The 18,525-nt window shown below is 54.8% G+C and overlaps 1 protein-coding gene across 1 annotated transcript in view; it reads left to right on the top strand.

The window, feature by feature from the left end:
* The window catches only part of DNAH1 (dynein axonemal heavy chain 1), an 88,834-nt gene that overhangs the window by 53,186 nt on the left and 17,123 nt on the right, over window positions 1-18,525 (top strand). Inside the window, exons 31-50 of the mRNA XM_081525153.1 lie at window positions 315-428; window positions 873-1,022; window positions 2,514-2,600; window positions 2,732-2,918; window positions 6,752-6,843; window positions 7,376-7,530; window positions 8,807-8,984; window positions 9,696-9,890; window positions 9,980-10,099; window positions 10,328-10,486; window positions 10,654-10,761; window positions 11,887-12,027; window positions 12,171-12,331; window positions 12,720-12,877; window positions 13,192-13,365; window positions 14,127-14,165; window positions 15,247-15,425; window positions 16,665-16,895; window positions 17,513-17,709; window positions 18,132-18,267. Coding sequence (XP_081381279.1) covers window positions 315-428; window positions 873-1,022; window positions 2,514-2,600; window positions 2,732-2,918; window positions 6,752-6,843; window positions 7,376-7,530; window positions 8,807-8,984; window positions 9,696-9,890; window positions 9,980-10,099; window positions 10,328-10,486; window positions 10,654-10,761; window positions 11,887-12,027; window positions 12,171-12,331; window positions 12,720-12,877; window positions 13,192-13,365; window positions 14,127-14,165; window positions 15,247-15,425; window positions 16,665-16,895; window positions 17,513-17,709; window positions 18,132-18,267 — 2,961 coding nt within the window. The remainder of the gene's footprint in view (window positions 1-314; window positions 429-872; window positions 1,023-2,513; window positions 2,601-2,731; window positions 2,919-6,751; window positions 6,844-7,375; window positions 7,531-8,806; window positions 8,985-9,695; window positions 9,891-9,979; window positions 10,100-10,327; window positions 10,487-10,653; window positions 10,762-11,886; window positions 12,028-12,170; window positions 12,332-12,719; window positions 12,878-13,191; window positions 13,366-14,126; window positions 14,166-15,246; window positions 15,426-16,664; window positions 16,896-17,512; window positions 17,710-18,131; window positions 18,268-18,525) is intronic.

Raw genomic sequence — 18,525 nt, 5'->3', positions numbered from 1 at the left:
GGTGCCCCAACCCCAGTAGGGCCCTGGGTCTTAGTCAGGGCTGAGCTTGCCCAGGTCTAGGGAGAATCAGTGTCAGGAGAATCAGTGTCAGGAAATGGGGGTGGAAGTAGATGTGTGACGACATCAGGGAGCTGGGACCTGGGGGGCCAGAGGTGGCCACTGGGACCAGAGGTCTTAGGCCAGATCCTGGGAGAAGAGCCAATCCATGGTCAGGGGTCAGCCTAGGCTGACCCATTATAGCCAGGACCATCAATGAGATGAGGGTACCATCCAGAGCATGGGATGGGTGTGCCAACCCCTCCCTACCCCCGCAGGTGGAACGCTTCATGTTTGAAGGCGTCGAGATCCCACTCGTGCCATCCTGCGCTGTGTTTATTACCATGAATCCGGGATACGCTGGCCGCACCGAGCTGCCTGATAACCTGAAGGCGAGTTCAAGACTGGGTTGGTCCAGAAGGTGGCTCAGGGCACTGGGAAACACCAGAGCTGTGGCCTGGGCTCAGAGATGCTCACACACTTATGCAGGGACACACAGCTGCTACACATCAGGGACTATGCTTCCCCATGGCAGCCCTCCTGCCCAGGGGTCTCCCAGCCATGGAGAGGAAGGCCCAGGCTTGTCCTCAGGGCCTGGGAGAAGGCAAGGGCAAGTTCAAGTCAACACAGAGGACTGGTTTCTAATGGGCAGAGGGATCCACCCATAAGGGAGTACAAGCCTCAGCTATGGCAGGCGCAGTGGAGAGAGGATCCAAGCGCTGGCAGGGGAGGAGGGCAGTGGAGCCGCCTTCTGAGGACCAGACAATCCAGAAAGCAGATGATGCTCTGGGAGGGGCGATCGGCCTCTCCATTCACTGGGATGCCCTATGCCCCAGGCACTCTTCCGGCCCGTGGCCATGATGGTTCCAGATTATGCCATGATTGCGGAGATTTCTCTCTACTCCTTTGGCTTCAACGAGGCCAGTGTGCTGGCCAAGAAGATCACGACCACCTTCAAGCTGTCCTCCGAGCAGCTCAGTTCCCAGGTGAGGTCCTGCCCGGAGCAGGTTCCAGGGTCTGGGAGCTGCTGTCTTCCCCCTGCAACCCTCAGAAGTAGGAATCACACCCCCACTTCTCAGCTAAGGACACTGAGGTCCGAAGCAGCCAGGAGCCTGGCCAGGCTCATGTGTGCGCAGGGAGCTGGAGCAGGAGCCAGGAACAGGTGGCCACCTGGGCTAGTGCAGGTGCAAGGGAGGGTAGGCCAGTAAGAGACCAAGAACCACACAACCAAGGCTGGGAAGCAAGTGCACCTAGGTTGCATGGGACCAGGGGGGGACAGCCAGCCACACCTCCCCTGGAGCCTCCCAGCACCAGGGCTTGCCCCTCAGTGAGCTGGGCCTACATCTAGGGGTAGATGCATCTGGTTCAGGCACCAGCACAGTGGATGAGCTTTCCGTTTGGGCTTCAGTCTCAGGCAGGCTGCCCCTTTACAGTAGCAGAGATGAGCCCCGACTCTGGGCTTACATGCTACCAGCTTAGTTTCTTAATGGTCCTAGAAATAAGTCCCTGTTGTCACCCTCATGAGCCCTCTCTAGGTGACCTGTTTATGCATGACCACTCACTCCTATGACTTGCGAGACTATACTTGCCTTTGGCCTGGTGGGGCCCACCGAAAACCATGGGTTAGAAGAGCAATCTATTGCTAGGAAAAAGAGCAGCTCCCCACAGAGTGCATCATGGTGTCAGCACCTCCACACACCCTTCTTTCTAACCATCTGCTTTCAAAAATGCCCCCACCAATCCCCAGTAACAGAGCCATTATCCCCTGCATGGTTCTGGAAAGCGCTCACCCCTTCCCAAGTGCCGATGACCCAAAGCCAAGCCCAGTCTCTGCATCCAGCTCCAAGTCCAAGATTTCTGGGAAACATGCTGGTCTGTGGGATGGACCCAGGTGTATGTAGCCTCATGGTCTGACACATGGGGCAAAATGATGAGCTTGATATTTCCATCACACCTGCTCTATAATGGAGAGAGAGAGAGACCCAGCGGCAAATGTGGGGAAAGCCATGGCAGTGTGGCCAAGAGGGTGGGTCTGGAGAGAGGTATGTGTGTTAGAAGGAAGCTCAAAGGCCATCGAGGCTGGTCTTCTTGTGGCAGAGATGGGAAACTCCTTCATTCTCAATTTAAATAAAATTTGAGTGCCTCCCTGCCCTTGATGTTGTTCTGGGACTGCAGGGACTGAGCCGTAACCAAGGCAAACGCCTCACCCTCAGGGTCCAGGAGGCAGGCAGAGTGCTCTCTTTGGTAAAGGGAAAGAGCGACTGGGGCAGTGAAGTAGAGACACCAGAGGAGCGCGAACTGCAGTGCCCAGCCCAGGCTGGGATGTGTGAGTGGGTGCTGACAGCCTGCAGGGGGAGTGACATCAGCCATGAACTGGGTGATGAGGCTCGGCCAGGTGTCAGGTGGGAGGCTGAGTGCTCCCTAGAAGCCCCAAGAGGGACAGTGCCCACCGCCCCTCCTCTTTTTGGTGGTGACAGGACCACTATGACTTTGGGATGAGAGCCGTGAAGACTGTGATCTCAGCTGCTGGGAACCTTAAGCGAGAAAACCCCAGCATGAACGAGGTGAGCTCCATTCAAAGAGGTGCCCGAGGGCTCCAGGGGAACTCTGGTGGCGGGGGTCCGGGGGGGCGGTCCAGGGGGGCTCCGGAGCAGCTTGAGGGTCAAGAGTCATCTGACCTGGGCCTCTGCTGCAGGAGCTGATTTGCCTCCGGGCCATCCGAGATGTGAATGTGCCCAAGTTCCTGCAGGAGGACCTCAAGCTCTTCTCTGGAATCGTGTCTGACTTGTTCCCCACCATCAAGGAGGAGGAGACTGACTACGGCATCCTGGACAAGGCCATCCGCAAGGCCTGCGAGAAGAACAACCTGAAGGATGTGGACGGTGAGCGCTGGCCCTGCCCCGCAGTCCTGTGGGCACCAGAAGAGGGCTGGGTCCGGCTATGCCAGGCTCATAGTCCAGCTTCAGGGTCCCTCACACCTGGCCAAGCATGCTACGGGCTGAGGCTCTCTACCTCTGTCTCCACTGGGACTCTTCAAGTGATGGGAGTTGAGGAAAAACTCTTCCACCTTCACCCTCACATTCAACACTTCTGATACCAGAGGTATGGGGTTTTACCTCAAACTTATCAGTTCTCGAACACACCTGAGTGTGTTCTCAAACACACCTACAGTTCAGTTCCATTCAGTTGCTCAGTTGTGTCTGACTCTTTGCGACCCCGTGGACTGTAGCATGCCAGGCCTCCCTGTCCATCACCAACTCCCGAGTTTACTCAAACTCATGTCCTTTGAGTCGGTGATGCCATCCAACCATCTCACCCTCTATCGTCCCCTTCTCCTGCCACCTTCAATCTTTCCCAGCATCAGGGTCTTTTCAAATGAGTCAGTTCTTCGCATCAGGTGGCCAAAGTATTGGAGTTTCAGCTTCAGCATCAGTCCTTCCAATGAATATTCAGGACTGATTTCCTTTAGGATGGACTGGTTGGATCTCCTTGCAGTCCAAGGGACTCTCAAGAGTCTTCTCCAACACCACAGTTCAAAAGTATCAACTCTTCTGCGCTCAGCTTTCTTTATGGTCCAACTCTCACATCCATACATGACTATTGGAAAAACCATAGCTCTGACTAGACAGAGCTTTGTTCTGTCTAGGTTGGTCATAGCTTTTCTTCGAAGGAGCAAGCATCTTTTAATTTCATGGCTGCAGTCACCATCTGCAGTGATTTTGGAGCCCAAGAATATAAAGTCTGTCACTGTTTCGTTTTCCCATCTATTTGCCATGAAGTGACAGGACTGGATGCCATAATTTTTGTTTTTTGAATGTTGAGTTTTAAGCCAGCTTTTTCACTTTCTTCTTTCATGTTCATCAAGAGGCTGTTTAGTTCCTCTTCACTTTCTGCCCTAAGGGCGGTGTCATCGTGTATCTGAGATTATTGATATTTCTCCCTGAAATCTTGATTCCAGCTTGTGCTTCATCCAGCCCAGCATTTTGCATGATGTACTCTGCATATAAGTTAAATAAGCAGGGTGACAATATACAGCCTTGACGTACTCCTTTTCCTATTTGGAACCAGTCTGTTGTTCCATGTCCAGTTCTAACTGTTGCTTCCTGACCTGCATACAGATTTCTCAAGAGGCAGGTCAGGTGGTCTGGCATTCCCATCTCTTTCAGAATTTTCCACAGTTTATTGTGATCCACACAGTCAAAGGCTTTGGCATAGTCAATAAAGCAGAAATAGATGTTTTTCTGGAACTCTCTTGCTTTTTCGATGATCCAGCGAATGTTGGCAATTTGATCTCTGGTTCCTCTGCCTTTTCTAAATCCAGCTTGAACATCTGGAAGTTCACAGTTCATGTACTGTTGAAGCCTGGCTTGGAGAATTTTGAGCATTACTTTATTAGCGTGTGAGATGACTGCAATTGTGTGGTAGTTTAAGCAGTCTTTGGCATTGCCTTTCTTTGGGGTTGGAATGAAAACTGATCTTTTCCAGTCCCATGGCCACTGCTGAGTTTTCCATATGTGCTGGCATATTGAGTGCAGCACTTTCACAGCATCATCCTTCAGGATTTGAAATAGCTCAACTGGAATTCCATCACCTCCACTAGCTTTGTTCGTAGTGATGCTTCCTAAGACATACTTGACTTCGCATTCCAGGATGTCTGGCTCTAGGTGAGTGATCACACCATCGTGATTATCTGGGTCATAAAGATCTTTTTTGTATAGTTCTTCTGTGTATTCTTGCCACCTCTTCTTAATATCTTCTGCTTCCCTTCCATTAGGTCCATACCATTTCTGTCCTTTATTGTGCCCATCTTTGCATAAAATATTCCCTTGGTATCTCTTAATTTTCTTGAAGAGATTTCTAGTCTTTCCCATTCTATTGTTTTCCTCTATTCTTTGCATTGATCGCTGAGGAAGGCTTTCTTATTTCTCCTTGCTATTCTTTGTAACTCTGCATTCAAATGGGTGTATCTTTCCTTTTCTCCTTTGACCCACTTCTATTCTTTTCATAGCTACTTGTAAGGCCTCCTCAGACAACCATTTTGCCTTTTTGCATTTGTTTTGCTTGGGGATGGTCTTGATATCTGCCTTCTGTACAATGTTACAAACCTCTGTCCATAGTTCTTCAGGCACTCTGTCTATTGGATCTAATCCTTTGAATCTATTTGTCACTTCCACTGTATAATCGTAAGGGATTTGATTTAGGTCATACTGAATGGTCTAGTGGTTTTCCCTACTTTATTCAATTTAAGTCTGAATTTGACAATAAGGATTTCATGATCTGAGCCACAGTCAGCTCCTGATCTTGTTTTTGCTGACTGTATGGAGCTTCTCCATCTTTGGCCTCAAAGAATATGATCAATCTGATTTCGGTGTTGACCATCTGGTGATGTCCATGTGTAGAGTCTTCACATGTGTTGTTGGAAGAGGGTGTTTGCTATGACCAGTGCATTCTCTTGGCAAAACTCTATTAGCCTTTTCCCTGCTTCATTCTGTATTCCAAGGCCAAATTTGCCTGTTACTCCAGGTATTTATTGACTTCCTACTTTTGCATTCCAGTCCCCTATAATGAAAAGGACATCTTTTTTGGGTGTTAGTTCTAGAAGGTCTTATAGGTCTTCATAGAACTGTTCAACTTCAACTTCTTCAGCATTACTGGTTGGGGCATAGACTTATATTACTGTGATATTGAATGGTTTGCCTTGGAAATGAACTGAGATCATTCTGTCATTTTTGAGACTGCATCCAAGTACTGCATTTCGGACTCTTTTGTTGATTATGATGGCTACTCCATTTCTTCTAAGGGATTCTTGCCCACAGTAGTAGATATAACGGTCATCTGAGTTAAATTCACCCATTCCAGGACATTTTAGTTTGCTGATTTCTTGCCTGTTTGACCACTTCCAGTTTGTCTTGAATCATGGGCCTAACATTCCGGGTTCCTATGCAATATTGCTCTTTACAGCATCAGACTTTGCTTCTATCACCAGTCACATCCACAACTGGGTGTTGTTTTTGCTTTGGCTCCGTCTCTTCATTCTTTCTGGAGTTATTTCCCCACTGATCTCCAGTAGTATATTCGGCACCTACCGACCTGGGAGTTCATCTTTCAGTGTCCTGTGTTTTTGCCTTTTCATACTGTTCGTGAGTGTTCTACAGGTCAATTCAAATCTAACACTAATCAGGGTCAGCACAGACCCCACAGGCTAAGGGCTGAGTTTCACAAGACTGCGCCCCCTTCAGACACCAGCCTCATTGAGTTGAGGTCCCCAAGTTACCCACAGCTTCTGTCCTGCTTGGCTACAAATCACAGGTTCCCATGCCCCTCTCCTCAGGCTTGATCATTTGCTAGAATAACTCACAGAACTCAGGGGAACAGGAATGTTTGCTGGTTTATTGCTTAAAAAAGGATATGATAAAGGATATAGGTAATAGCAGGGTGAAGGGCTACACAGGGTGAGGTCTGTCCCCGTGGAGTTGGGGTGAGTCACCCTCCCAGCCCTTGGAGGTGCTCACTAACCCAGAAGCTCTCCAACCCTCTGTGCTCAGGGCTTCACAGGCCTCTATGAGGTAGGTACTACTGCCACCCCCATTTCACAGATGAGAAAACTGGGGCACAGGGAGTGAGGTAACCCACTGGAGGTCCCAACGAACTAGTGGCAGGGCCAGTATCTAAGCCCCTACGCTGACCCCTGGGCCCCCCTGCTATGTCCCTCCAGGATTCTTGACCAAGTGTATCCAGCTCTACGAGACCACAGTGGTGCGGCATGGCCTCATGCTCGTTGGGCCCACAGGCTCTGGCAAGAGTAACGTAAGTGTTCCCCGTGCTGTACTGTAGGTCCTTGTTGGTTTTCTACTTTATTTATTTATTTGGGTGTGCCAGATCTTCGTTGCATCATGTGGGATCTAGTTCCCTGACCAGGGATCAAGCCCGGGCCCCCTGTATTGGGAGTGCAGAGTCTTAGCCACGGGACTACTAGGGAAGTCCCTGATTACCTGCTTTAAATATAGCAGTGTGTACATGTCAATCCCAAACTCCCAATCTATCCCTCCCCCTTGCCCCTTCCCCTCTTGCAACCATAAATTCGTTCTCTATATTCTAACATAAAATAAAAATTTTAAAAAGAAAAAAAAAGTGAGTAACTTAAGTGGAGCCAAGCTAGATGGCCCAGTGCCCACACAGTGGGCCTGAGGGCAGGGCAGCCTCAGCAGCAGGGGTCTTGGCCCCCGCTTGTGCCTCCTGGGCCTTTAGAATGCTCCGCTGCCCCCTGAGGCCCACAGCCCGTGCCAGCCCTGCTCTCCAGGGAGCTTGGAGGCTCACTCTCAGCTGGCCATCTCTCCAGTGTTACAGAGTCCTGGCCGCCGCCATGACGTCACTGAAAGGGCAGCCGTCCATCAGCGGTGGTGTGTACGAGGCTGTCAGCTACTATGTGCTCAACCCCAAGTCCATCACAATGGGACAGTTGTATGGGGAGTTTGACCTGCTCACCCACGAGTGGTGAGTGGCCCGGGACCCTTCCAGTGACTGCCCTGCTCCTAAACCTCTGCAGCCTTTGGGGTCCCTGGCCCCCTCCCTCCCCTAGCTGAGTGGAAGGTTGGGAGCTCTGGCTCTGGAGCCCAAGTTCCTGGGACTCTTGCCACCAGTGTGCTTCCTTACTGAGTGCCCCACCTGACCCCACCCCCACTCCGGAGCTTTGTCCCTCACCTGCAAAGTTGGGATAAAAATGACACCACTATTACGGGAGATGGCTGGGACAGTGTAGCACATGGCAAGCACTCAGGAAAAGTTGACTATTATTGTCAGTACCCACAAGAGGCTGGTGGTCCCTCTTCGGGGCCTGTGCTCCCAGGCCGAGGTGTGCATTTTAGGGGGAAGTGCATGGAGCTGATTAGAGGCCCACCAGTCAGCACTAGAAGGTTTTCTCTGGGGCTAGTCTGTTTCTCCAGCAAAGTCCCCAGTCTCCTGCTGGGGTGTCTTCTTCTTGGTCCCAGTGTTCTGGGAACCCAGTGGGGAATGGACACTGGATAAGGGCAGTCACCTGTCTTTCTGAACATGGGCCTGTCCAGCTTCCCCCGTTTCTGGTGAAAGGTCTCAATCACAGCCACTCCAGGCTCTTGTGTGCGCAGGTTGGGGTCTGGGGACCAGATCAGAAAAATGCCCTCCTACCCACCCGCTTCCCTGGCATTTGGTGCCTCTGAAATATGAGCCTTCCTGGTTCTGTGGCAGGAACTAGATACATCTCGTGACCTTGCTTTCTCTGAGAGGTCATTTACCCCTTCTCTAACTCTGTCCATCTTCTGGGACCATGTGGACCTCTACTTCTGTTTCCTCCTCCCCATCTTCCTTTTGAGGGTATTCCTTTCCATCTTCCTTTAATGTAACTTTAATGAGGACTCAGCAGGGAGAGGAGGAGGGCATGGCAACCCACTCCAGTATTCTTGCCTGGAGAATCCCCATGGACAGAGGAGCCTGGCGGGCTAGAGTCCACGGGGTCACAAAGAGTCGGACATGACTGAACGACTAAGCACAGCACAGCAAGGAGAGAATATAACCACACATTTTCATTATATCATACTACACCAAAAAGTCCTATTTTCCCTACTATAATTTTTAAATGAATAAAGGTACTTAAGACAAAAAAAAAAAAAAGCAGAGCAGGGCCAGCCTGGATCCAGGTTTCCCTGGGAGCCAGCTGTGCTGTGGCCCTTCCCCCCCGGCACCCACGGCCCTCCGACTCCAGTGCCCACAGCCTTCTCCTCCCTGGTGGCTCCAGGACAGATGGGATCTTCTCCTCCCTCATCCGGGCGGGGGCCATCACCTCTGACACCAGCAAGAAGTGGTACATGTTCGATGGGCCGGTGGACGCCGTCTGGATCGAGAACATGAACACAGTGCTGGACGACAACAAGAAGCTGTGCCTCAGCTCCGGGGAGATCATCAAGCTCACAGAGGTCCGTCTGCCTGTCCACTCACCCCACTGTCCTCCGCACCTGGGTGGGCCCAGGGGCCACACCAGGCTGGCCAAGCCTCATGCCCCCTACCCTTCCCTCTCGGGGCCGCGACACCCTCCCCATCCCCAGGCTCCTATGCCTGAGGCACATCCCGCGCAGCTCCTCGGCGCTTCCCACCGAGGCTTCCTGTGGCAGGCCCACTTTCTGCAATGGTCTCAGCCCAGGACGACCACCTCAGTCTTGGTCGATGCTGCCCTGAGTTTCCCAGGCCCACTCACAGCTGTTTTGGCCCAGACTGGCTCAGGCATCCTGGCATTGTGCCTGGAGTCTGGAGTACAGGTGGTACAGAGGCCAGTGTGACCCTGTGTCCATGTACACAGGTTGGGGGCTCTGAAGCAGAGCACAGAGCTCCCATCAGATCTCCCAAGGGCTCCAGGGACCCCAAAATGCCCTGACCCCAGGCTGGCCAGATGGCTTCCAGGAATCTTCTGACTTAGACTCCTCCCCAAGGCTCCAGCGAGAGCCACATGATCAGCTGAGGTCCAAGCTTCCTGCATTTGCCCCTACCCCAGCACTGTGCCTAGCCCACCACCTGCCCTGGGGCCTGTCCACTGTTGCAGGATGGGCAGCCCCTCCCCATGGCCCTGCAGCCCTTTCCCCTGCCTTGGGGGCCAGCAGCTGTCCTGCTCATGCAGTTCATCTTGGTGGCAGGTGATGACCATGATGTTCGAGGTGCAAGACCTGGCGGTGGCCTCCCCAGCCACGGTATCCCGCTGTGGCATGGTGTACCTGGAACCCAGCATCCTGGGGCTCATGCCCTTCGTCGAGTGCTGGCTGAGGCGTCTCCCTGCCTTACTCAAGCCCTTTGAGGAGCAATTCAAGTCCCTCTTTATCTCCTTCCTGGAGGTGAGGGAGGCCACAGTGTGTCGGCCCAGGTGGGGGCAGCTGGATGCTGTGGCCAACATACACAAGAGTGGGGTGCCCATCCTCTGCAGGAGTCCCTCGCTTTCGTTCGGTTCTCGGTGAAGGAGGTGATCACCTCAACCAACAGCAACCTGACCATGAGTCTCCTCAAGCTGCTGGACTGCTTCTTCAAGCCCTTCCTGCCCAAAGAAGTGAGACTCTGAGTGGTGGACTGCAGCCTGTTCCCTCCTGCCCTGCTTGCCTCGCCCAGGGGCCCCGAATCCCAAGTCCACCTTCCTGGAAGAGAGAATTGGATTGGCTCACGTGGTTCATGGGACACCCCCGTCCAGTCTGCTGCAGAGGCCAAGGGACGACCCCCACCCCCAACTCCCCTGGCTTCCTCAGGTCGCTCAGTTCTGTCCCCGCCTCTGCTTCCTCAGGGGCTCAAGAAGATACCGCCCGAGAAGCTGAGCCGCATCCCTGAGCTGATCGAGCCCTGGTTCATCTTCTCCCTCATCTGGAGTGTGGGTGCCACGGGAGACAGCACTAGCCGTGACAACTTCAGCCACTGGCTCAGGATCAAAATGAAGACAGAAAAGGTGAGAGGCCGCCGCCCCCGGGCTGGGCTCCAAAGGCTGGGACGTGTATGCTGAATGCTGGGTGTTTTGGGGCTGTCCCCCAGGCCCAGGGCCCCAGGGACAACAAGTAACCACATAAGCGACTGGGCCTCATCACCTGTTTTTTTTTTCCCCCTAATCCCTCGCAGGTGGCCTTGCTCTTCCCAGAGGAGGGGCTGGTATTTGATTACAGGCTGGAGGACGGTGGCATCAGCAGCACCAGTGATGATGAGGACGAGGAGGAGGAGGGCAAGCAGGTGACAGAGGCCTGGTCCCAGGAACAGCATGGGGGCGGGGCGGGGGCAGGTGGGGGCTGTCCTACTCAATGAATAATGGCTGCAGAGAGGAGGCCATGTTGATGGCCACCAGTGTCACGCTGGGGTCATTTGCACCATCTCATGAATCCTCATGGACCCACAGGGTGGTTACTAGCGTGTCCATTTCCCAAACAAGAAAACTGGGGCTCAAAACAGTCACACCCAGCTAGTCGATGTCAGAGCTGGCCTTGAACCTGGGACTGGGGGATGTCAAGAGTGCCTGCCTTCCCAGCCATGTGTACTGCCTGTCCCATCTTGCTGCTGAGCCCAGGGATTCATCAACTTGGTTCTACTTAAGAGCCCCATTTGCCCAGGGGTAGGGCTCCCCAAGAGTGGAGGAGTAAGCCCCCATGGCCTGTCTTAGTGTCCCCATCGCTCCTCTCAGCCAGCAAGGGCTCCATGAACCTACCCTCATGGCATCAGGACCCCAGTCCAGAAAGAGGAGTGGCCAGAGAGGCATCTCAGAGGTGGTCTCCACACACAGTCCTGCTGGGGGTCTCCCGCATATGAGTCTAACCATCAGTACCATCCCCAATGGGACATGTTGATTCAACCACAGAGAGAGAGGTCTGCAAGTTGAGTCCGGGCTGTGGGTGGGTGAAGGGATTCATGAAGTTGGGGATGGCGAGGGAGACCAGGCCAGGTGACTTGTGACTTCTCAGTATCCAGGTGATGCCAGCCCCACAGTTGTGGCCCCCACAGGCTTGGGAAGCCTAAAGTCAACAGCAAAGACCTTTGCGTTCTGGGTTGTCCAGTTCCTGGAGGACTTCCCTCGTATTCAGAGACCCAGGGACTGGCCCCACTGGAGATAACTGGGTGCAGTTAAGCCTTTACTTGGGCAGCTATGTGCAGAGGGCTTCCCATTCCTGGAGGTTTGTTCTAGGAGTTTCCCACCCTGTGCATAAAGCAGGGCACAGGGATTCCTATTTCTATCAGAAGCAGCCCCTCCGCTGGACCTTCTTGCCCAACAGTGCAGCTCCTTGCGCTCCTAGTACACTCAGCCTGGACGGTGACAAGGAGAGGTTCCAGGTTCCACACCACCCCCCGTGCCACCTGTGGTTCCAGGTTGCCTGGGTGAAGTGGATGGACTCCACCACCATGTTCACCATGATGCCAGACACCAACTACTGCAGCATCATCGTGCCAACCATGGACACCATCCAGATGTCCTACCTGCTAGACATGCTCCTCACCAACCACAAGCCTGTGAGTGCCCGTGCCACCCCAGCCTCCCCTCACCCCAAGGCCTAGGCCAGGAGTGACCGGCCTCCCGCACTGACAGGGCAGCAGCTCCTACTGTGCATCGGGCCCTGTGAGAACGCTCTGACCTCATGACCATCCTCTCCTAGGTGCTGTGCCTCGGGCCCACAGGCACGGGGAAGACCCTCACCATCTCCAACAAGCTCCTCAAAAACCTGCCACTGGAATACATCAGCCACTTCCTCACCTTCTCTGCCCGCACCTCGGCCAACCAAACCCAGGACCTCATTGACAGCAAGCTGGACAAGAGGCAGGCCCCCTGGCTCCTTCCTGGGTCCCCATGTCCCCCAGCCTGGCTCAGCCAGCTGCTGTGTCCCCTCCCCTCCTGAGTGGGCCCTAGGTGCCCTTGTACCCTTCTTCTATCAGGAATTCTCCTGAGCCCTTCTGTGGGCACTCTCCCTGAGCGGGCACTTGGGTGGGGCTTGTTATCCATCTGCCTGGAGGCAAGACTCAGGACAGCCAGATGTGATGTCCCAGGACACTCAGAATGGGACAAGGAGCTCCTCAAGAGGCCCAGCAATTTGGGGGAGGCTGAAGTTAGTGAGGGCCCTCCAGAGGTGGAGCTGCCATCCTGCAGCCCTGGACTCCCTGAGGACCTGGTGCCGTGGGCCCTGGGCTCACACAGCCCCTCCCTGCAGGCGGAAAGGCGTGTTCGGGCCGCCCCTGGGGCGCAACTTCATCTTCTTCATCGATGACCTGAACATGCCAGCCTTGGAGACTTATGGTGCCCAGCCACCCATTGAGCTGTTGCGCCAGTGGATGGACCACGGTGGCTGGTATGACCGCAAGATCATCGGTGCGTCTGTTTGGCCAGGGGGTGGGGTGGGGTGTGCTGGTCAGAGCCTAGGCGCACAGACTCATAGAGGGTCCACAAAAGTGTCCTAATCTCTTTTAAAAGCAAGGGAAAAATAAACATTTAAAGGTCACAGAGCATTTAAAATGTATGATATTAATGCATCTGTCTATGTACCAATGCTGTTGTAAAGTATAACTTAAAAAAAAATTTTTTTAATGGAGGAGGAGGCCCATGAAGGTGGAAGTGCTCAGGGCCTACAGAAGCCTTAATGTAGCCCCGGGCAGGGCCTTCTGACTTCCTGCCCCCCACTCCAGGAGCCTTCAAGCATTTGGTGGACATCAACTTCGTCTGTGCCATGGGCCCGCCTGGTGGAGGCAGAAATGCTATCACCCCACGGTTGACCCGCCACTTCAACTACCTGTCCTTTGCTGAGATGGATGAGGTCAGCAAGCAGCGCGTCTTCTCCACCATCCTGAGCAGTTGGGTGGGTAAGTACCAGGCAGGAGGGGAAGAGGCCATGGGCTCCAACAGAAGCCCAGGTCCAGTGAGCCTCACTGGGAAGAGCAGAGTGGCTGAACCACTGGCTCCACCCCTAACTCAGCTCTGTGACCTTTGGCGGGTTCCTGAACCTTTCTGAGCCAGAGTTTCTTCATCTAAAACGGGTGACAGTGTTAGTGCCCATCACCCCAAGTTGTGAAGGTTAAATAAGACACTGCACGTAGAGCATCTGGTATGAAGCTGGCACATGGAAACTGCTGAATATATGATTTATACACATGCATACATGTACGTTCACCCATATAAGCACACACACATATGTTAGAATCTCTAGTGGAGAGATGTCATTGATACTTTCGAGCATGAGGAAATGCCACCAAGATAGACTGGACGAAGTGGTCCTCACCTTCCATGAGGCTTGAAGAAAGGTCCGCCCCAGGATGCAGTTTCCCCTAACCAGTTCACTTCCCACCCAGAACATGCTCTGACCTTTGAACTCCACTTGGCACTGAGCCAGGTGGTGAGTGAGTGGAGTCAGGCCTTCCCTGATGTGGCCTGTCCTGCCCCAACCCCAGGGACTATAGGCCAGAACTTGCCTCCATGCCCAGCTTAGGGGTGGGGCCGTGTGGCTCTGGGGAGGGGATGATGGTCAGGGGCTGCTCTGGGGCTGCTCAGCTGGGTATAGCCCGTCAAGGTGGGCAGCAAGTGGCTCACCTAACTCTGAGCCCTTGTCTCTCCCTCAACCCTCTAGATGGACTCCTTGGAGAAAAGAGTTACCGGGAGCCCGTGCGTAAGTATAGTGCCCAGTGCCCTGGGCAGGGCCTGGAGGAGGCAAGGGCCCTTGTTCCAGGGGCAGCCCTGGACTCAAGTTGGATGTGGCTGAGGCTTGGGTCCCAGGGGCCACAGTGAGCCCTCCTCAGGCTCCTGGGGGGACCTCGGGAGAGAGCCGGAGCAAAGATTGCCCCGCACCAATGGCCTCCATAGGGTCATTCACCTGTTACATGGCTGGTCAGGGCCTGGGCCCATGCCTGTCCCATAGTAGAAGCAAGGTGAGTGCCCCTCCTCCAGTTCTGGGCCTGCTCGGCCCCTCAGGGCTTCAGGTCTCTGTTCCCATGCACTCCTGAGCAAGGCTTCCCCAGCATTTATATCAAATGTCCCAACCCGGCTTTTTCAGTGTCCTGTTTACTGGTCGGAGTCTGTCTTCCTCACCAAGAATGTCAGCTTGTTGGGGTGAGAAGTGTGCCTGCGGGGGCCACCTCCTGTGCCCAGCACCTAGAACAGTCCCCGTGTCAACAGAGGAGCCCACTTTGGGGCTAGTGAGCCCTTCTGCCCCTTTGCCTTTTTTCCTCTTTGTGGAGGCTCTCTCTGCCCCACATTCCCCCTGACAGAATTTTGGTTCCCAGCAAAAAACTGGATGGTTTTCAGAGCACAGGCAAATAGATTGTGTTGGTGGTAAAAATGAAAGGGGGTGATAAGCCCCCAAGGTCCTGGCTGAGCCCAGGCTTCCACAACCACTGCAGCGCACTCCTGACCCCCACGTGGGCCACGCACCCTTCCCCATGCATGGCTCTGAGCGGCACGTTTCATTCAGGTCTGGCCCCATTAGTATCTCCAATTCCATGAATATGTCCCAGCACCATTACACAGAGACAAGCTAGGTCAGTGATAAAGATATAAAAGTGGGGAGCTCCCAGCAAGACATTCCTCACCCCATGGTGGGGGTCGCCAGGAAGACCTTGTCAGAGGTAGCATCTGAGAGGGCTGCAGGGCGGGGGGAGTCCAAACCTACAGGCTGGGAAAAGGCGTGTGCAGAGGACACAGCCCCGGATCTGCAGGGGCTGTGACCCAGGTCCTCTCTCCTGTTCCTTCAGCTGGGGCCCCCAACATCGCCCACTTCACGGATCCCCTCGTGGAGGCCACCATCATGGTGTACTCCACCATCACCTCCCAGCTGCTGCCCACCCCGGCCAAGTCCCACTACACCTTCAACCTGCGGGACCTCTCCAAGGTCTTCCAGGGAATGCTCATGGCCGACCCAGCCAAGGTCGAGGTGAGGACTGGTGGGCCCCCTCCCCAGTGTCCAGTAGCAAGTGCCCACACTGCCCTCATGGTCCTCCCGGAACCCCAGTTTTAGGCCTTCCTGATCAAACACTCCTCAGCCTTGATCTGATCAGGCCCTGGGGCTGGGGGCAGAACTTGGCATCAGCAGGTGCCAAGCCCCCAGGAGCTTCATGCAGCTGAGTCTCATCTTGCTGGTGAAATCCACGCCTAGGATAGTGACTGTGATGGGGCCACACAAAAATAGGAGCCAGGCCCTGGCAAGGCCTGGTGGGTTCCTGACGGCAGCCCAGGGTATGAGAAAACTGGGGAAAGAGTCCATGGGGTGCCTTCTAGGAACTGAAGGTACCAGGTGGAAGGAGCAGGAGTGCAGCGGGGAACAGTGTCAAGGGTGCTGGGTGCCTGTGCAGCTCCGTGGCTGCAGCGGGAGAGAGTCCTAGAGGTGAAGGGAGCTGGGGATGGGGAGGGCGCAGATTTGCACTTTGGAATGGAGGTTGGATGGGTCAGTGTGTGCTTGCCCAGTGTCTAAGGGTCGGGGTGAACAGGATGGACACTAGCCTTGGCCCTCCAAGCTCTAGGCAAAGAAGTCAAGAGACGAGCCTGGGGGCTTCCTGAGGCTGGTCCCATCACCCCGGGAGAGGTGAGAAAGTCAGCATGGAGGTGGCAGCAGGAGGTGGATAGTGTTAGAGGGGGCTTGGTGGTCAAGTGAGGGGTTAGATGTGGGGTGTCAGGAAGGTATAAGGAGTCAGGCATCCCTCCCAGGCTCGGGGTTTGGGGAGCTGTGGGGACTCTGAAAACTGTGTGCTAAGTCACTTCAGTCATGCCTGACTCTTTGTGACCCCATGGACTATAGCCTGCCAGGCTCTTCTGTCCAAGGGATTCTCCAGGCAAGAATACTGGAGCAGATTGCCATTTCTTTCTCTGGGGGATCTTCCTGACCCAAGGATCAAACTTGAGTCTCTATGTCTCCTGTATTGGCAGGCATGTTCTTTAACACTAGTACCACCTGGGAAGCCTGGGGTGAGGGGCGACCCTGAAGCTAAAGGAGCTGGGCCTGAAGCAGGGGGTGGCGGTGGAGAGGCCAGGGCAGCAGTGTGGGGACTTCATCCTCCATGGGTCAGCAGACACTCAGGGTCCTGCCAGGTCCCAGTGGGAGAGCCAGGCCCAGATCAGGGCCCCTGGTGTATTGAGAGGTGGCTGAGGGCGGGCACTGACACCAGGGTGGTCACAGGACAAGGTGCAGCTGCTGCGCCTGTGGTACCACGAGAACTGCCGCGTGTTCCGCGACCGCCTGGTGAACGACGAGGACCGTGGCTGGTTCGACAAGCTCCTGGAGAGCCACATGGATGAGTGGGAGGTGGGCTTCGAAGAGGTCTGCCCCTTCCAGCCCATCCTCTACGGGGACTTCATGTCACCAGGCTCCGACGTCAAGTCCTACGAGCTCATCACCAATGAGAGAAAGGTGAGGGTCCTGCTGGGGCCCTAGCCCCGGGACCCCAGCCCTCTGTGTCCACTGCTATGAGACCACCATCCTCTGACCAGAGGGTTGGACACTGGTCTGGAAGGCCAGCTCAGGGACTTCGGCAGTTGCCTCTCTAAGTCCCCGTCTCCTCACCTGTCAAATGGGTGCAGGAGGCCCCGCTTGGCCCTTTCCTGAGGGCAAGCCTGTGGTTCAGCTAAGACCAGCTCCATAACTGGGGACACACTGAGCGCGTTTGAGGGGCCCCTGGGGCCACGAGTCTTGAGTCAAGATCCCAGGGTGGCAGGATGAAGCTGGAGTGGGTGGGCCTCCTGGTGGTTTCTCCCCACAGATCCTCTCTAGTTCTCAGTAGTTCCCACAGGGCCCCAGGTTGGTACATCCTGGGGAGCCCTGGAGGCAGTAGACAGCTCTCTGACCCCACCCTCAGGCCTCAATGTGTTGGACAGGTCAGGCCTCATTCACCCGGCATCTGAAGGTCCAACATCCTTCCATGCACAGAGGAGCACAGGGAAGGGGGGGCTCCCTGTCGGCGGGGGGACATGATGCAAACAGGGACAGAAGGAGGACCCAGCTGTTCTCATCCTCACCCTCTTCCCCAGATGATGCAGGTGATCGAGGAGTACATGGAAGACTACAACCAGATCAACACAGCCAAGCTGAGGCTGGTGCTCTTCATGGACGCCATGAGTCACATCTGCCGCATCAGCCGCACCCTGCGCCAGGCGCTGGGCAATGCGCTCCTGCTGGGCGTGGGCGGCAGCGGCCGTAGCTCCCTCACGAGACTGGCCTCGCACATGTGAGGGCCCCCAGGCATGGTGGGCGGTGGGCGGCTTGTGGCAGACTCATTTCCATCCCTGTTCTTCCTTGTGTTTCACACTGGGGCAGACCCACTTGGCCCACGGGCTTCTAGAAGGCCTGAGAGAGGAACCTGGGCTCCAAGGAGAGGCAGCAGCAGGGCCCTGTGATGCTGCAGGGAGGCAGCGGGTAGCTGCAGGCATCCCGGAGGGGTTCCTGGAGGAGAGGTGACCATGGGCCTTCTCTCTGAATCAGAGCTTGGAGGATGGAAGGGAAGGGCATTCCAGGCCGAGGGAGCAGCCTCAGCAAAGGTCTGGAGGCTAGAGAGCAGGTTCAGGGCCGAGGAGTCAGCAAGTCCTCCCAGGACGAGAGCAGATGGCTCAGGTGAAGCCTTAAACTCTTTACTCAAACACTTGTCTCCAGGGCTGAGTACGAGTGCTTCCAGATTGAGCTGTCTAAGAACTACGGCATGACAGAGTGGCGTGATGACGTCAAGAAGGTCTTGCTCAAAGCTGGCTTGCACAACCTTCCCATCACCTTCCTGTTCTCAGATACCCAGGTGCCACCACATGGGCAGTGGGGAGGTCTGGGGTGAGCGGGATACAACCCACCCCAGCATGCCATCCTGAATGGTGGTCAGTCCTTTGAGTCCAGGTTCCTGTCAGTGGGGGTGGATCTTGGGAGGAATGGCTGGAAGAGGAGCAGGGGGCCAAACCCAGCCTGTCAGAAGTGGGGGGTGGGCATAGATCATGGCTATACCCAGAGGTAAAGAAGGCCCCTGGCGCCATGGCTGACCACAGGCAGAACCACACTCACT

Source organism: Giraffa tippelskirchi, chromosome 9 (genome assembly GCF_054371585.1).
Source record: "Giraffa tippelskirchi isolate mGirTip1 chromosome 9, T2T-mGirTip1v1.2.pri, whole genome shotgun sequence".
Lineage (NCBI taxonomy): Eukaryota > Metazoa > Chordata > Mammalia > Artiodactyla > Giraffidae > Giraffa > Giraffa tippelskirchi.
The sequence above is the reverse complement of the archived record's forward strand: the minus strand, read 5'-3'. Positions and strand labels throughout refer to the sequence as shown.